Below are 18,366 nucleotides of genomic sequence, written 5' to 3' on the forward strand. Positions count from 1 at the left end.
TGCCGACCACATCAATGTTTAAAAAAGGGGAAAACTGACAAGGTGCTTTGCAACTATCTTTGAATACTCCTGATTAGGTACGAAAAAACTGAGCCCAATAAAATACAGAATAAAAAAAAGACAAATAAAAATAAACAAAGTTGATTAACATGACCAGGTCAAATGTGGTACTTTGCAGGCGGGTCCATTAACAGGTTCTCAGGGAGGTATAAAAAAGACAAGGATAAAAAGACAACAAAGAAACAATTCAATAGTAAATTGTCCCCTTCCTAAGTATTGTTTTTTTAATATGAATCATTATCTACTAAAATAAGGCCAGTTTTGCATCTCTGTTCTTGTACATTGACAAAAGACATTACATTAAAACGGATGCAGAGGAAGAACACAAATACCGCCAAACAAAGTCGGTTTCGGAAACTAAAAACATCTAGCCATCTAAAATAACCTGCCTCCCAAACAATAAAAGTGTGGTCGAAACAAATATATTGTCAAATAGCTGCTATAACATAGTGGAATTTGAGCATATCGCAACTGCTCCGTGAAATGCTATTTAGAACAAAGTTTTGTCAAATTTCACTATTGCGGTGTTATAGCTCTATAGTGGAATTTGAACAAACCGCAATTGACAACACAAACAAGCCTAAACCTCAAGAATCAAACTATAAAGTCACATTAATATGATAAAGGAGAAATTCAAGTAACTAGACTCAGCTTTCAGTAGTAAAGTGTATGCTTTCTCATGAAAATCAACACACACGTTGTACCAAACATACAACAGAACAAAAAAATCATGGTAAGGAAATCCAAAACCAAATGCACATAGCATAGTATTAATATAACACTCATTTTAAACATTGACAATTCGAATGTCATTCAAAATTCTAAAACACCGCCATTTGACCGAGCAACAAAAAAAAAAAAAACAAACCAAACCAAGCCCTTAAACAGAACATAGAACATACTGTGGAATCCATTCACAAACACAGGGTAATTAAAACCCTAACCTCAACCAAAAAAAATGCATCGCATTTGAAAATCAAAAACTAGTGACAGATCTGCCACAAACAGAAATAAAAATTCCCAAAACTAAAAAAGGGGAACGAGACAAAATTCGAAGCTTAATGAGCGTAGTAATTACAAAACTAAAATAAAAAAATAGAAGCAGCAGAGAAACGTAGAAAGAAAAATGAAGGATAAAAAGGAAGAGAAAAATACCTGGAAAACGATGAATTAATCAGAAGAGCATTAGAGAGAAGACGAAGAAGGAGTGTTTTGGTGGGGTTTGAGTTTTCAACAAACAAAGTGTATAATAAATGAAGAGTGCGCGTCTGGAAGTGGAACCAGAATTTGAAATTAAAGACGCGCAGAGAGAGAGAGAGAGAGAGAGAATACGAGCGTAACTAAGATGGAAAAGAGAGAAGAGAGAGAGAGTAGGAGCTAGAGAAGGTAAGATTGAAAATAGATAGATAGATAGAGACAGAGAGATTTCTCGGGAAAATGCGGGATAGAAAGGGCAAAAATAAAGATTAAAATGTTTTAGGACCCACATCTTTCTGTTTGAACTTGACTTCAACTTCAAGAAACTATTAGGAGAGATAATTTGATCCAGTTAGCTATTAATTAGCATTTAATTATAAATTCAATTCATTCATTCATTATTTAATAGAAATTTAATGAATTGGATTCAATTTATTTATTTAAAGATATAGATGGATTTTATTGTTTTTCAAAATTCAATAAATTATCTAATTTATTTAATAAAATCTAATAGATTATATTTTTAAGTATCTATAATTCTTATTTTAAAACTATTAGGAATATGTTTCTTAATTATTTTAAAATTAATTAATTTTAAAAATAGTGTCATTTGTTGTTTTTAAAAATTAATTTAAAAAAAAAACTGATTTTAGAAAATCAGAATTTTTAAATATTATTTTTAGTATTAATATATTTATTATATCTAAAATTAGAATTGAAATAATTTATTTTTTTTATAAAACATAATTTTATTAAACAAAATTTATTTTCTTAATAAAAAAATTCTGAAATGAAAAACAGAATTTCAATTCATTTTTATTAATTTTAAAAAATAAGAATTTATTAATTCATTTAGGTTGGTGGTGGCCAGAAATCGGACCATCGCCGTTGGAGTACCACCTCCGGCCATTACCCCTATTATTTATTTATTAATTAATAAATTAAGTATATATTTAAAAATAATAATAATAATAATAATAATAATAATAATAATAAAATGCTTTTTAAAATAATATAAAAAACTTATTTTTAAATCATTTTTAAAAAATATTAAAAAACAGTAATTTATGTATTTTTTAATATTTAAAAACAGTTTTATATTTAAAATAATATAAAATAAGTTTATTAATATTTTAAAATAATAAACTAATTAATTTGACGAATGATAAAATCATTATTAATTTTTTTGCTACAATAAATAAAACTAGTATTATTAGTGTAGGTATATATTTTATTATAATATTAAAAAAATTATTAAGTGGATTGGATAGATATCCATCAATTAAAATGTGATTATGGATGGATTGGATAGTTTTTACTTTTAATAGATGAATTAGATTAAATTTTTTTAAGAACTTTAAGTGAATTGTAAATGGATTAATGGATTATTTTGATCCATAAATTACAATCTAAATTTATATCCATTTAATCTATTCATTTTGCTACTATAGTCCATACTCTTATTCAAAGAGACAAATTATAACATTGTCTTTTAGAAGTAAATGTTAACGGTCGTCTTCATTTTTATGATTGAAATATGAATTTAAATCATATTGGTTCAATAAAAACAAATATAAATCTTGTATTAAATCGACATCAATTAAATTACCTTCTTATTCATAAAAATGATGAAACTCATAAACTATTACTTTAAATGAATATTGTCAATCGTTATTAGAATTTTTTTGATAATCTTTATGTGTTGATCTACGATGAATTATTATGAAGGTGTTTCAATGTAGAAGTCGTCCCGAAGTGAATCAAGATAAGTGGAAACAATTTTTTCATTTTTTTTCTTCTTTTTGACATGTCTATTGTAAGAAGATGAATTAATATTTTAAGATTGGTGACTCTTAATTGATTTTAAATATATAAAATTAATATTGATATGTTTGATTATTTTCAAATAAAATTGATTTTATTTATAAAATTATTTTTAATTAAATTCTAGAGTTTGTAATTTTTTCATCTATAATGAATTTTTAGTCTCGTGTTTTATTGGTTATTCGGTAAAAAATATTAATTTTATAATATTAATTATTTTGAGTCAACAGTGAATTTAAATATAAAATATTTTATATTTACATATATTTATGCAAAAGTACATAAAAAATAAATTTTAATATAAAAATAACATTTAAATTTATAAATTACAATTTTAAATACACATAGAATCTTATATTCTAATCTTATTAAGTCAATGCATCAACTTTTTCCCGCCGAACCACTCTTAAACGCTAAAGTATATATAAGTTCACATTGTTACACAAACATGCATATATCATGTGATCTATAAATTTGTTGGAATCCCAAACAAACATAACTCCTCAACGACATTTAATTACTTCAAGACACAAAGTTTAAAAATAATAATTGAATTAGGTGCTTATCATATTGGGAACTAAAAGCAGGCCACCAAATAAGTTACATATTCAAGTTTTTCTAAACCATACATAAATAGTACAACTATCATAATTCTAAAACACTCTCCCACAGTCTGCGTATGTACACTAACATAAACCATATTGCTAATGCTAACTAAAACACTATAAAAGTGAGTCTATATGTGTACTTTCAAGGTTCAATCAAGCAATCAATTTCGCAACACTAAAGAGGTAAACATTCTCGATAACAAACATTATCATACTTAATGTTACTGACAATCGAAAATTTATTCACAAGTGATATATTGTTTTATAATAATTTTACTTTTATGTTTATGCTTCTAAGTAACTATTTTGAATCTTTACTTATACGCATTTAATTTTAATTGTTCTGTTAATTAACATATTGAATGAGTATCTAACAGTACTTCATTCCACAAATATTTGTAATACTATTAACTATATAAAAAAAATATTTATTCGAAAATGATATCGAACAAAATGGAAAAAACAATTGTTCTTCAATACATTCGCCACATATGACTCTAAGAGTATGCATGATCAATCTATTATCATAGTTTTCACATAGAAACATTATTAAGTGAAACTTTTGGATGATAAAACCAAAAACTACTCTATTTTTTCATCTAAATAACGTTCTTGGTTTCCAACACTTTTCATTAATTCAAGTTTTTAAGTGATTTTACACTTAACAATCTTCTTAACTCTTCAAATCTACTTGTTCTTAAGGCCTTGGTCATTATATCAGCTAGCTGAACTTCAGTTTGACAATAAATGAGCTTCAATTTGCTTTTTCCAATTTGATCTCTTAAGAAGTGAAACCTTGTCTCAATGTGTTTGCTTCTTCCATGAGATACAGGGTTCTTTGCCAGATTTATTGTTGAAATGTTGTCAATCAGCAATGAAATTGGTCTGCAATTTTCAATCTTCAACTATGTTGTAATTATTCCAACCACAGTGCTCGGCAGGCTGGATAGCTGCCAGCTATGTACTTAGCTTCACATGATGATAGTGCTATCACAGGCTGCTTCTTTGAGCTTCATAATATTGGTGATTTCATGAACTTGAACACATATCTTGAAGTGCTCATTCTATCATTCTTGTATCCACACCAATCTGAATCTGAATATCTCACTAAGTCTTTATTTTCATGTTTCAAATTTGTTGCAAACATAATGCCATGCCCAATTGTGCCATGGATATATCTCATGATCCTCTTCATTGCCAACCAATGAGAGTGCTTGAGTCTCTCCATGAATATGCTTACCACTCATAAACTATAACATATGTCAGGCCTTGTATTGCACAAGTATCTTAGGGAACCAACAATTTGTTTGAATAAGATCGAATCAGCCAGTTCCTCTTCAATTTTTATTTTCAGCTTTGCATTGATCTTCATTAGAATGGTTGCAGGGTTGCAATCAACCATATTGAACCTTCTCAGGATTTCTCTAACATACTTCTACTAATGCATCAACAGACCTTCTTCAGTTTCAGCAAACTTCATACCCAGAAAGTAGCTCAATTTGCCCAAGTCTATCATTTCAAATCCATCCTTCATGATTTATTTGAATTCTATAGTTGTCTTGTTGTTGTTGTTAGTCACCAATAAGTCATAAACATATAGGCACAACAAGATCATTGCAGGTTTTCCATTTAGTGTGGAATACTTCACATAAACTTCATATTCAATTGTGCATTTGATAAATCCAATGCCAATTAGAAATTAATCAATTTCTTTGTTCCAAGCTCTTGATGCTTGCTTCAAACCATATAGAGCTTTCCTCAATTGAGTACTTTATCCTCGTTTCCCTTAATCGCAAAACCTGGTGGTTGAGAGACATACACCTCTTCTTTCAGTCATCCATTCAGAAATGCAGATTTCATATCAAGCTGGCACATCAGCCAGCCCCTAACACATGTCAGTGCTATCACAAGCCTGATTGTCTCAATTCTGGCCATTGGAGCAAACACTCCAGAATAGTTTATGCCTGCTCTTTGTAGGAATCCCTTGGCAATCAATTTAGCTTTGTACTTAGTAATTGTTCCATCTGGATTCAACTTCAACTTGGAGACCCATTTTACTTCAATCTGCTTATGTTTTGGAGACAAATCTGTCAAGTACCATGTTTGATTCTTCTCAATTGCATCGATCTCTTCCACAATTGCTTTCTTCCAAGGTCATTTCTTTAATGCTTGTTCAATATTTAAAGGTTCTGCATCAACAAATAAAGCAAAATGTACTAAATCTCCACTACTGTCAACTTCACTATCATTGTACACTTCAAATTCTTGTAAAAGAGTTAGTGGCTTTCTTGTTCTTAGGGATCTGCTTGATACATCTCTATTTGTACTGGTATGTTGCTCATTCTGTAGTTGCAAAAGAATTTGTGAAGGTTGGTTTGTGCTGCTAGTTGCTTGCTCCCAGTTAGGGATGGCAATTAGACCCATACCTAGTGGGTACTCGCAAAAAACCCACAATGGGTAGGGTAAAAACCCGCATAATGGGTATGGGCATGGGGATGGGTAATTACCCGCAAAATTAAGTGGGTACGGGTACTATAGTACCCACCCCGCCCCGCACCGCACCCGCACTTATATAAATATATTATTTATTTATTTAGTTATTTATTTATTTATTATATTAGTGTTTAGTTTAATTAATTGTTTTCTTTTTATGTTTTAACATCTATTAATATCATTGGACCATTACAATATTTATAATTGAAACATAAACGTTTGCAAATTTTTTAAGAATCTGATTATGATAAATAGTAAATAATTATGATTTTATAACTAATAGTTATATCTTATTAAGCGTAACTTTATAATTATACTTGCAACTTTGTATCAACTATCTCAGATAATATTGTCGTATACTTGAAATTTCACAAAATATTATTATAGATATTTAAATTTGTATTGTGAGTGTTCATTTGAAATGTTTTGAGTTAGAAAATATTTTTGTTTATAATATTTTATGATTGGATTTAAGATATTTGAATAATTTTTAAATTTAATCACAATAATATTATTTATTTATCGATTTTTTTTAGTTAAAGTGTGGGTAACAAGTATGGGTACGGACACTTAAGTACCTAGAGGGTAAGGGTACAGGTATTAAAGTTGATACCCAAGAGGGTACGGGCACATGTATGGGTCTTTTTTTAAATTGCGGGTATGGGGACGGATACTATAGTACCATACCCAAACCCTACCCATTGACATCCCTACCCAGTCCCAGTGTTGGCTGCTGGCAAATTGCTTTTGTTTCCAGTTCCAGCTCTCATGTTCAACAATCTTCACATCGCTACTGACCACCGCCTTGCCTCTGATAGGAACATACAATTTGTAGGCACCTGTTGGATGATACTTTACCAAGATCATTGCTTCACTTTTGTCCTGCAACTTTCTTCTCTTTTGGTCTGATATATGTTTAAAACGCAAAGCACCAAATGTTCTTAAATGCTCCACTGTTGGCTTTCTTCCACTCCAGATCTCTTCTGGTACCTTCTCATTTTTCTTTGTTGGACATTTATTCAGAATATAGACAACAGTTGATGCAACTTCTCCCCAGAACTTATGTGGCAGTCCCTTCTCTTTTATCATGCTTCTAGTCATGTCTAGAATGGTTCTATTCTCCTTTCAGCTAGGTCATTGTGTTGAGGTGTTTAGGGAGTTGTTACCTCATGTTCAATTCCATTCTTGACACAACAATCCTTGAATTCATGTAAAGTATATTCTCATCCTCCATTTGTCCTTAACACCTTGATGGACTCTCCACTTTGTTTCTCCATTTTAATCTTGAAGATTTTGAATGTCTCCAATGCTTCATCTTTGATTTTAATCAAATAAATCCACCTCATTCTACTAAATTGATCAACAAAAGTTATGAAATACTTATTACGTCCTAATGATGACACTTCAAATGGTCCACATATGTCATTATGAATCACTCCAAGAACGTTCTCCGCTCTTGCTTGCACTTGTGATTGAAAGGAATTTCTTGGTTGTTTACCTGCCATACATATCTCACACACCTTCTCAGATACATCAATCATAGGAATTCCACTCACCATCTTATTGACTCCTAGCTGATGTAAGCTTCTGAAGTTAAGATGGCCAAATCTTAGTTTTCATCAATTGAACTTGCTGCCTTCAAACATTGAATATCAACAGCTTGTATATTGATGACAAAGGTTCTGTTCTTTGAAAGAGGAGCCTTGAGTATCATCTTCTTCTGCCCATCATACATTTCTAAGGCATCGTTCTTCATGATCATCTTAAACCCCTTTTGAATCAGTTGTCCAATGTTCAGCAAATTGCTCTTCATTTCTGGCACAAACAATACGTTTTCAATCATTATTGTCTTCCCATTTCTTCTTTTAATCACCATGTCGCCAGCTCCCTTAGCTTCTAAGGTTCTATCATAAGCAAATCTGATCTTGCTCCTTCTAGATGTATCAATATCTACCAACCATTATTTATGACTTGTCATATGATTGAAACAACCAGTATTGAGAAACCATACATGGGATGAAGAATGTTATTCGTTTGTGGTAGCCATTAACAAAATTGTGTCTGAAAATGGAGAACGTTCTCCATCTGTGGCTGAAAACGGAGAACGTTCTCCGTTTGTGGTAGCCAACAACAAGATTGTATCTGAGTTTGATGAAGAACATTCTTGAGCAGCACATGCTTCATCTTCTTCTTTCTCCTTATGTTTCCCTCCTTTGTCATCCTATCATTCATCTACAAAATGTCCAAACTTCTCACAGTTGTAACATCGCACCTTCTTCTTGTCAAAGCTTTTTTTATTTTCCTTTTGATTTACCACTCGAGTTTCCTCCTTTTGATGAAGATTCAGACTTATCTTCTAGTTTCTTGAATTTATTCTTCCTCCATTTCTTTTTTTAGGTCTCCTCTCTTGTTGGCATATGCTACCAATGCCTGATTCCTATAACACTTCCTTCATCCATTCTCAACTCTCTTACTTCTAGAGTTCCTTGTAACTCTTCAAGACTCAATTCGGAAATATCTTTAGATTCTTCAATTGCACAGACAACATAATCGAACCTGGGATGCAATGATCTCAAGATCTTTTGACACAATTTTATGTTCAGACAACTTCTCACCACAACTAGCCATCTGATTTGTGATGCTCCTCAATCTTGAAATCAAATATGAAACCTTCTCTTGTTCCTCCATTTGCAATAATTCAAAATGTTTTTGTAAGGTCTACAATTTCACTTTCTTGACCTTGGTTCCACCAGAATAACACTTCTCCAAAATGTCTCACGCTTCTTTTGCACTTCTTGCATCAAATTTTTATCAAAGTTGGTTGTGTCAATGCATTGATTAAGAATGAAGATGGCCTTGCAATCATTCTTTTTATTTTCTTTGAATCTTGATCTTTGTTCCTCTGTTGGATTAGCTCCCAAATCTTCAAAACCTTTATCTATGATTCCAGCACTTCTTGAAATCCAAACAATGCTCGAATCTGCACTCTCCATCTATTCCAATCTTTTCCATCGAAATGTGGCATGTGGGCTGGAAAATTTCTATTTTTTACACTTGAACTCATGTTCACCGCACTGGTGTTTGATCCTCACACTTCACTCGTGTTTATCTCACACTTCACTCGTGTTTTTCACTAGAATCGAACCTTGCTTTGAATACCACTTGTTGGCGTTTTACTTGCAATGGAAGTAAAACCAGAAAAAAAGGAATGAATGAAATCAAAATTATGTTGTTTATTGAGTTACATGGTTCTTTGCCATGTTGAAATGTTGTCAATCAGCAATGAAATTGGCATGCAAAAAAATATTTTACAATTATAATAAAATATTTATTCAAAATTTATTCAAAATTTTTAAAATTTTATTTTGTTTTAATTTTCTATATTAGAACAGAAACATTTTTCTAAAAAAAAACTTTTGTACCTTTTGTTTTTTTATGCAGAACAAGTGTTGTAATTTAAGAAAGTTATATATGGTAGAAAAATTCAAACTATCCTTAACTCACTTTCTTTAATTTTATGATATTAATGTCTTTGCACATTAACATTAATTTGATTTGACATATGATATTCTTTTAATGTTTTCTTTTTTGACACCTCTTTTTATTTCTCTTTCACTGTTATGTTTCCTTAATTTTCTTCTCATTAATTTATTTATTCATTAATCACTCAACTTTGTGGATAACAAATTTTTACATTTATTTCTTTTTTAATATTTTAAAATTAATCATTCAACTTTATAAAAAAAATAATAATACTTTGTCAAGTTCAAAGTTTTACATTTTTTTTTGGTTTTTAGAAAAATAATTAATTAACTGAAAAAAAAATCAACAAGAAGGAAAGTAAACCTCATATCAGATTTGTTTTCAAGTTTGAAATTTTTTTCTTTATCCATTTTTAAAAATAATAACAAAAATATTAATAAGAAGGAAAAATAATGGTGAATATAAGTTTATATTTTTTTTTAAGTTCACTTTTTTACCAAGTAGCTCAACCAACACCATTTTCGGAAAGTATTGACTTGATAATACAATATGACATTCTATTATCCAAATAATAACTTGTTTTATTTATTAGAAATTAAATGAAATAAAACTTCAAAGTAAAATGAAGACTAATTATTATACTTTGGATCAACAAGGAATCATGCTAGTGCAATGTTTTAGCTCAATAGGGAGGCTTGCTATTGGAGGGAAACTTAGTTATATTATTTTAATAATTTTTTATTTTATTTTATAAACAAATTAACAACTTAATTTTAACAATTTCTTCCTATTTTTTCTTCAAATTATTTTGAGTGATGTATAAAAGAAAACTTCTAGGATGACAATTGGGAAATAAATCTATACTCGAGGGTATTAGCAGGCAAAATTCACGACGAGCCAATACTTGTCAAATACATATTTAAACAGATATTTCAACTACTTGTCATTTAATGTATATGAATGAATGTATCCATAAATAATAGCATATTCATCACGTAGCTTATGGGGACTATTGCTCACAAGAAAACTATAAATATTATACTAATACGTATTTTTATTGTAAACCACAAAAAAACTTATGGTTCTAGAAGTTGATTGTGTATCTAATGATATATTTACTTCTAAAGTTAGTTTTGAATTTTGGTTGTGGCAATTGCAACTATTGCAAGATGTTTCTCTGTCATGAATTTTGTGAAGAATAGAATGGACAATCACATGGAGGATGAATAGTTGAATGATTTTTTAGTTAGATATATAGAGATTAGAGAGTGACATATTTAATGATAACATTTGATAATGTTACTTGGTACCTTTCTCTCAAGGATTTCATAAAAAAACCAACCGTGGAGTCAAAATCAACGTAGATGTGGATAATAACGTGGTAACCGATATTGTCACTAGTTGCTCTCGTGGAACAGTTAACCTCGGGATTGTGTTGTCCACTTCTTTCAAATATGTTGGTTTTTTTTTTTTTTTTTTTTACATATTCATACATTTGAAAATTGTCGTTTGAAGCTTGACTGTGAGCTTATGATATTTGTGCTTTTGCCAACAATCATCAAATTGGGTTTTGTCGCGTAATTTAACTTGTCACGTTGATTGATTAATTATCAATATTGTAGTCTAGAAGATTGATTTTATTATTTATCGTTTTTAATTGTAAAACATTCTATTACTTATTAATAACACATATCATTACTATTCAATGTTAAATATTTTTATTTAAGATTTAATTTGTTTATTTTTTATGAAAGATTTGATTTATTAAGACATATATCATTACATTTTATATATGTATGTATTTCGTCTTGCTATGAAGTGAACTTACAAAATTGTGTAATACTTAATTACATGCTTTCATTGTAATTTATTTAGATGTTGCAAATGAATTGTAATAGTTTTGGAGTGCCAACATATAAATTAGGTGTCAATTATATCATATATTGTCTTTGAAACATGATTCTTGTTTTTTATTTATTTAAATTATGATTTTATTTATGTATTTAAGTTTATTTGTTGATATAACCGATTATAACTTTTTTAGTTTTTAAACTTTTCTTATAATTTTATATTGTGAATTGATCGGTCAATCTAATCCATATTATATACAAATGTCTTAGAAGGCACAAGAGATAATACTAGTTTAGTTCGAAAAAACATTTAACACCAGTTTTTGTCGTATATTAACATAAAAACTTATTTTTTTCGTATTATAAACAATATTGTCACCGCCTCAATAATTGGCACTGCATTAGGGTGGCCACGACCACAATAGTGGATCTTGAGTTAAAACATTTGGGCGATCAAATATTTAAAATTTTAATAGATAAATAAAAAGCATAATATTATACTGTACATAAAAATTGTAAGTTGTAAATTTATATAAATATATTGGAGAGATGTAGTATATCAAATTTTGTTTGGTATTTTTAATAATTAAAAATTAGTTAGAATTTATGTTGAAAATTTTATTTTATTTTATAATTATAGTAGTGGTTTTTGTAATTTTTTATAAATTATTCTCTCTGATTTTTTTTTATAATGGACATCTAAATTATAATTTAGTCTACATTATAATTTAATCTACATGTCACAATTATTTCAAAATTCATCAAACCCAACTTCCTCAACATTATTTTACAGATTTACAACTCCGAAGTCACTTTCAATAAGTCATATATTACTCTAACCCTACCAAGAAAGCTTCAAATTCTCTATGGACCGAAACATACACCTTACAATATTTCAGTTATAATCATAATCTCAATATATATCGGAGAGTCAAGCATTTGTGACAACTTCTCACCAATATTTCCAATGTACCATGGTTCTCAAACTACTATAAAAGTGCTCTTACTTTTAATGTTTAATCTTTTGGATCCAATAATCTGACTAAATTCAACTTGAATTCTTTCTACAAGGATTTTAATTCAACATTCCTCTTATGACTAAAAATCTCATCCATATGATTTACTATTTAAATTCTCACTTCCTTATGATTTAATATCACTTACTCACGAATTACAACTCACAACTCATCAACACAATCATCTCTTTAATCTAAAAATTTCATTCTTAACACACCATTTAAGAGGATAATCTTTAATATACTCTTCAGTCTCAATATCTTTAATTCACTACTACAACCTCTATCAACAACACAATTTTTGCTATTCATCCATAATAATCAATAATTAATCATTGTCTTTGATATCATCTATGTTGAGATATTTGATTAAGCCTACAATTGATCGTTTCAAATTATTTTCATTCATTCAATGTATAACATTGTCATATAAAAGTTGAAACTTATGTTCAGTGACGGATTTTGAGTTAAAACGTTGGGTGGCTAAGTATTTAAAATTTTAACAGATAAATAAAAAGTATAATATTGTATTATATATAAGAATTGTAAATTTACAAAAATATATTGAATAGAAGTAGTATATCAAATTTTGGTTTGCATTTTTAATAATTAAAAATTAGTTGGAATTTAGATTGAAAAATTTATTTTATTTTACAATTGTAGTAGTTGTTTTTGAAATTTTTTATAGATTATTCCCTCCGATAATTCACACTATCATAAAAGTCACTCTTAATGTTCTACATGTTAATGATTTATGACCATTAACTAACTTACAATCTTAATGCCAACCTCCATATCACAACCTTTTCAAGGATCATTAAGGTTCAACCATGGTTCCGTCGCGCCACTATGAAAATATAGGATTTTGTGTACTTGTGCAATAAGTACACAATGTTTATGCGTAACAATATTTCGTTCAAGGTTCGAGTGGTGCATAAACTCACACACCATCTATTGAGTACTTCCGAGACACATGACCAACACTAACAAAACTAAAAACCACCCAAGTAACTCGCAGTTCAATCTAGATCGAACTGCTCTGATACCATTTGTTATATCTTGCTTTTTCGAGACATTAACTAATGAAGCTCTAAACGTAAATATAGATTCATTTTTTTTATAAGATTATCTTAAATACTCATTTACTTCAAGACTAATTAATAACTTTTTCAATTGTTATTATGTTGTTTTATTCAAATTTTCATATTTTTTACTTATTTATTGTTGCTTCATTTTGTTATCTTCTTTTTTATATTTAAAGAAATATTATTTTATTATTTTCAATTATTAAATAGATACTTTTACTCTATTAATATTGTGTCTCGTGAATATTTTTAAATAAAAGTTTCCACTTCAAAATAATTATAATACACTGTGATAAATCATCATTTATGATCGAGATTAAATTATTATACATGAGATAAATTCTCCATCATAAAAATTTTAAAATTATTATCATATATCAGATAAATAGTCACTAATGAGCGACAAATATATAGAAAATTTAAAATGTAGGGACAATATATATATATATATATATATATATATATATATATATATATATATATAATCTTAAAAATAAATAATATTGATATGTACTATTAATTTAAAAATATTTTATATATAAAATTTAATTAATATACATAAACAATGTAAAAATATTTCACTTTATCAGCTAATAACAACTGTTATATATTTTATATATTATTAAAATATATAATGTATAAAATAGGCTAAATTACATTCGTGGTCCCTTAACTTAATTTCAGGTAACATTTTAGTCCTTTATCTTTTTTTCCCGACTTGGTCCTTTATTTTAATTTTAAGTGACAATTTGATATTTTATGTTTTAAAATTTCAACAATGATATCCTTTTTTATACAAAAATTCAAAATTTTTTTTAATCAAAACTCATAAAATTAATTATATTCTTCAATATAATACAAATTTCATCAAATTCGGAACGCAAATCTTCAAATAAACTCATATTTTCATACTTTATTTGATATTTTTAGGAATAAAGGACTAAATCGGGAAAAAAAGATAAAGGACTAAAACGTTAACTGAAATTAAGTTAAAGGACCACAAATGTAATTTAGCCTATAAAATACATACAAAAGTTGTTCGTCGTTTCTAATTAGACTTTACAATAATTATATATATGTTACATATTTTAGTGATAATGTTTACCAATTTAATTTTATTAGAGCATATAATGTATAAAATACAAACAAAATGTCATAATATATTAAAATTTGAATATAATATTTTTAAAGTGATATGTGAATATGTCTGTTTTGTCTTAAATATTGTATATTATATATTATATTTAGTTGTCATGTGGTTTGCCAAATTTTCTAGTTAGTGTGTAGTAGAAAAATTATACAATCTTCACAACACAAGACATGCATCTTTTGAAAACAAGTTGATAAAACTGAAATATCAAAAAATACTTGTAACAATTCAGCCATTATCGTTACTGGCAGTGCTATCTCACGATTTTCTCGCCCTCTATCTATCTAGTGAAAATAACGAGTTTTTGCTTTCCGTGGGATTCGAGTCTGATACTTGGGAGATAAGTACCGCCTCCACACATTCCAATTATCAATTGAGCTAATACACCCCGTCATTACTGTTTTTGGCAATGCTACCTCACGACCTTCTCGCACTTGCTATTTTTAATGGGTGGATTGGGGGACGAGAAGGTCGTGATCACTGAATCTGCATTGACACTGGATAAAAGTTTGATTCGACGATCTATATCAAATAAATACTGCAACAAGACGAGAAAACAAACAACACCGGAACAAGACGAGAAAACAAAAGAACTTTACATTAAGGTGATGAACTTACAAAAACTAAATATGTAAAAAATCATTTATTTAAATTAAAAGAGAAAATAAAATAATTTAGATAAGTAATTTTTATTTTTCAAAAAAGACTCTATATCATCCCTATTTCAATAGAGAATGGAGAAGAAGAACAACAAAAAATGGATGGCTAGCAGGGGCGGAGCTTCATAGGGTTATAGGTAAAATGACTAAATTGCCCTACTTAAAACTAAATAATTACAAAAATACCTAAACCTAATTCTGCTTTTTCTTTCTTCCTCCCTCTCTTGCATCCAACCTCCCTCTCTTGCATCCAGCCTCCCTCTCTCCCTCTTCCATAATCAGATTTACGACAGCCGCCTCTGTCAAACAAACGAATCGCTCCTCCTCTGCCAGACAAACGAAACGCGCGACCGCCTCCGACAAACGAATCACGAACCGCTCCTCTACTCGCTGCTGGCCTCCGATCGCGTCTGCCTCCGTGGCTGTTCGTCGCTCTCGCCTCTCTGTTCGCCGCAACTCTCCAGATCGCGTTGCTGCTTTGTTCAAAAGGTTCGAATTTCTATTTTGTTATTGCTGATTTTTGTTAGGTAGTGCTGATTTTTGTTAGATTTCATTTATGAAAGCATGAAATTTAAAGCTTATATTGTTAGTGTTGAGTTTGAAGCTTTGATTTGGAGTTTGAAATTTTAATTTGGAGTTTCAATTAGACGTTAGTGCTGATTTTTCTTTAGAGTTTTTGTGTTGCACATATCGTGTTTGATTTTATATCAATATAAAGTGTTTGAGTTTTTTGTCGCACATAAGGTGTTTGATTTTATGTCTATATAAAGTGTTTGAGTTTTTTTGTTGCATATAAGATGTTTGAGTTTTGTGGCATTTTTGTTTGAGTTTTTTTTGTCCATATAAAGTCTTTTAGTTTTTTTGTTGCATATAAGATGTTTTATGTTTCTTAGATTGATTGATTTAGATAAGTTTGTGAGAATGAAGAAGAGTAAAAGAATTGATTCTTTTTTCAAGAGGAAAATTTGTGAGGATGAAAGAGATGAAGAAATTATAACTTCTACATCTGAAACTATCTATGAGAATCCAAGAATTGAAGAAAATGATATTCGTCTTTCCAAGGTTCCTAGAGTTTTCAAATATGACGTTGAGAAATGTTTAGAATGTAAATCTACATCACCAATTTTTATATTTATTTGGCTTAATTGCACTTTTGGTCCCCCTATTATAGGTGAAAATTGAAAGTAGTCCCCCCATTTTGTTTGTTCCCAGTTTTAGTCCCCCAAACAGAATTTGAGTCCAAATCATGATGAGTTGTCATTTTTTTAATGACGTGTCAATAAAAAGGCTGACGTGGCAGACGCTTACGTGGAATAAACTTATTATTATATAAAAAATATCATTTATATTTTTAAAAATTATTATTATAATTGTGACAATATTTTTAAAAATACAATTTAATTGTTAAAATTAAGTTAAAAGAAAAACAGCCCCAATTCAACAAAACCCTAAATCGAAATCTGAAGTAGAAGCATATAAACATCTGAAGCAGAAGGTTGAATTAGCACACTGAAAATGGTTGTGTAATCTAGCAACTGCGTATTTGAGAAGAGTCTTTACTATGGATGGGGATATTCATAGAATCTTCCTCTATTTTTTTTGCATAGGATAGAAAGATGAAAGATAAAGACAAGTAAATGAAAGGCAAGTCACGGGATCAGAGGATTAGACCGATGTACCATAATAGTGCAGCAAGGAGGAGAGACTAAGCAATCAAAGGGATGCAAGCAAGTCAGCTGTTTCGGTACGAAAGCCTGACAGCAAGCATTCTCGATTGAAGCATGAAAGATACTTTTTTCGGGGTTGAATAAGAATAAAAAGAAATAAGTAGTGCTTTACTTAAAGTATGGATTAAAGCGGTTTTCTTGCTAATGAGATGAGGGGAAGAGCTGCTTTCGGTCTCGGTCCAAGGCATTCTCTCAAGTAGCAAACAAAGGCAAGACGGAAAAGCAGGTGTTGTCGGCCTTTCCGCTGCTATTGGTTTACCGCTACAAGATTAGCGCTCTCCAAGCAAGCATTAAGATCAGGCATGTAGGAAGTAGGGTAGAAAAGTAAGCATGAAGCTTTGACATTAGGTTTGTCTTCCTCTACCTTCTCTTGCTATTGGATTGAAGAGAAGGCCAAGAAAGAAGTGATTAAGAGCACTTTCGAAGTCAGTATCCGCTTTGCTTTATGGTCAACATCATATCCAGATCCACCTTAGTCAGAGTTGCATCAACTAATACGAAATATCTGGTGTTACAACCTATTCTACGAATAGTTACCTTAGGTTAGACGGCTTCTTGGACGGAGCAAGTGAGGTGTAGCGTTAGGTGACCCGGAAGCCACGCGCGGCGGCCCCTCTTCTCCTCATCATATTAAAAGGGCGCATGTGTGGACTAGCTTGAAGCATATGAACTAGCTTGAACCCTAAATCTGCTTCAGATGTTCATATGCTTCTGCTTCAGATTTTGATTTAGGGTTTTGTTGAATCGGGGCTGTTTTTCTTTTAACTTAATTTTAACAATTAAATTGTATTTTTAAAAATATTGTCACAATTATAATAATGGTTTTTAAAAATATAAATGATATTTTTTAATCAGAAATAATATAATAATGAGTTTATTCCACATAAGCGTCTGCCACGTCACCCTTTTATTGACACCTCATTAAAAAAATGACAACTCATCATGATTTGGACTCTAATTCTGTTTGGGGACTAAAACTAGGGACAAACAAAATGGGGGGACTACTTTCGATTTTCACCTATAATAGGGAGACCAAAAGTACAATTAAGCCTATTTATTTTCTATTACTTACTTTTAATTAATTCTTAGTTGGTAGTCAAATGAATCTGCATTTAGTAAACATTTCTTTTATTAGTATAACCAATTACCTTTTTAATTCCAATCAAGTGCATATATCATTAATTTTTTTTGGAAATAACATTTTTTATTTATTT

The 18,366-nt window shown here is 29.6% G+C and overlaps 2 protein-coding genes across 2 annotated transcripts in view; both read right to left on the minus strand.

The window, feature by feature from the left end:
- Window positions 1-1,475, minus strand: part of LOC101512370 (E3 ubiquitin-protein ligase SINAT5-like) — a 4,696-nt gene extending 3,221 nt beyond the window's left edge. Inside the window, exon 1 of the mRNA XM_004510964.4 lies at window positions 1,216-1,475. The gene's annotated coding sequence lies outside the window, so the exon portion shown is untranslated. The remainder of the gene's footprint in view (window positions 1-1,215) is intronic.
- A 6,316-nt stretch (window positions 1,476-7,791) lies between these two features.
- LOC140918834 (uncharacterized) lies at window positions 7,792-9,175 on the minus strand. Its single transcript, XM_073363632.1, has 4 exons — window positions 8,922-9,175; window positions 8,657-8,738; window positions 8,259-8,403; window positions 7,792-8,132 (listed from the first exon to the last, which is right to left on the minus strand). The coding sequence occupies exons 1-4, from the start codon at window positions 9,173-9,175 to the stop codon at window positions 7,792-7,794; spliced, it is 822 nt and encodes a 273-aa protein (XP_073219733.1).
- Window positions 9,176-18,366: the final 9,191 nt, after the last annotated feature.

The sequence above is a fragment of the Cicer arietinum genome, chromosome 7, assembly GCF_000331145.2.
Source record: "Cicer arietinum cultivar CDC Frontier isolate Library 1 chromosome 7, Cicar.CDCFrontier_v2.0, whole genome shotgun sequence".
NCBI lineage: Eukaryota > Viridiplantae > Streptophyta > Magnoliopsida > Fabales > Fabaceae > Cicer > Cicer arietinum.

Coding starts and splice junctions, on each gene's coding strand:
- LOC140918834 (XM_073363632.1), bottom strand. CDS start 9,175: ATGGAGAGTGCAGATTCGAGCATTGTTTGGATTTCAAGAAGTGCTGGA. Junction 8,739..8,921: donor GTTATTCTGGTGGAACCAAG/GTCAAGAAAGTG, acceptor ATTGCATCCCAG/GTTCGATTATGTTGTCTGTG. Junction 8,133..8,258: donor TTCAGCCACAGATGGAGAAC/GTTCTCCATTTT, acceptor AATGGTTGGTAG/ATATTGATACATCTAGAAGG.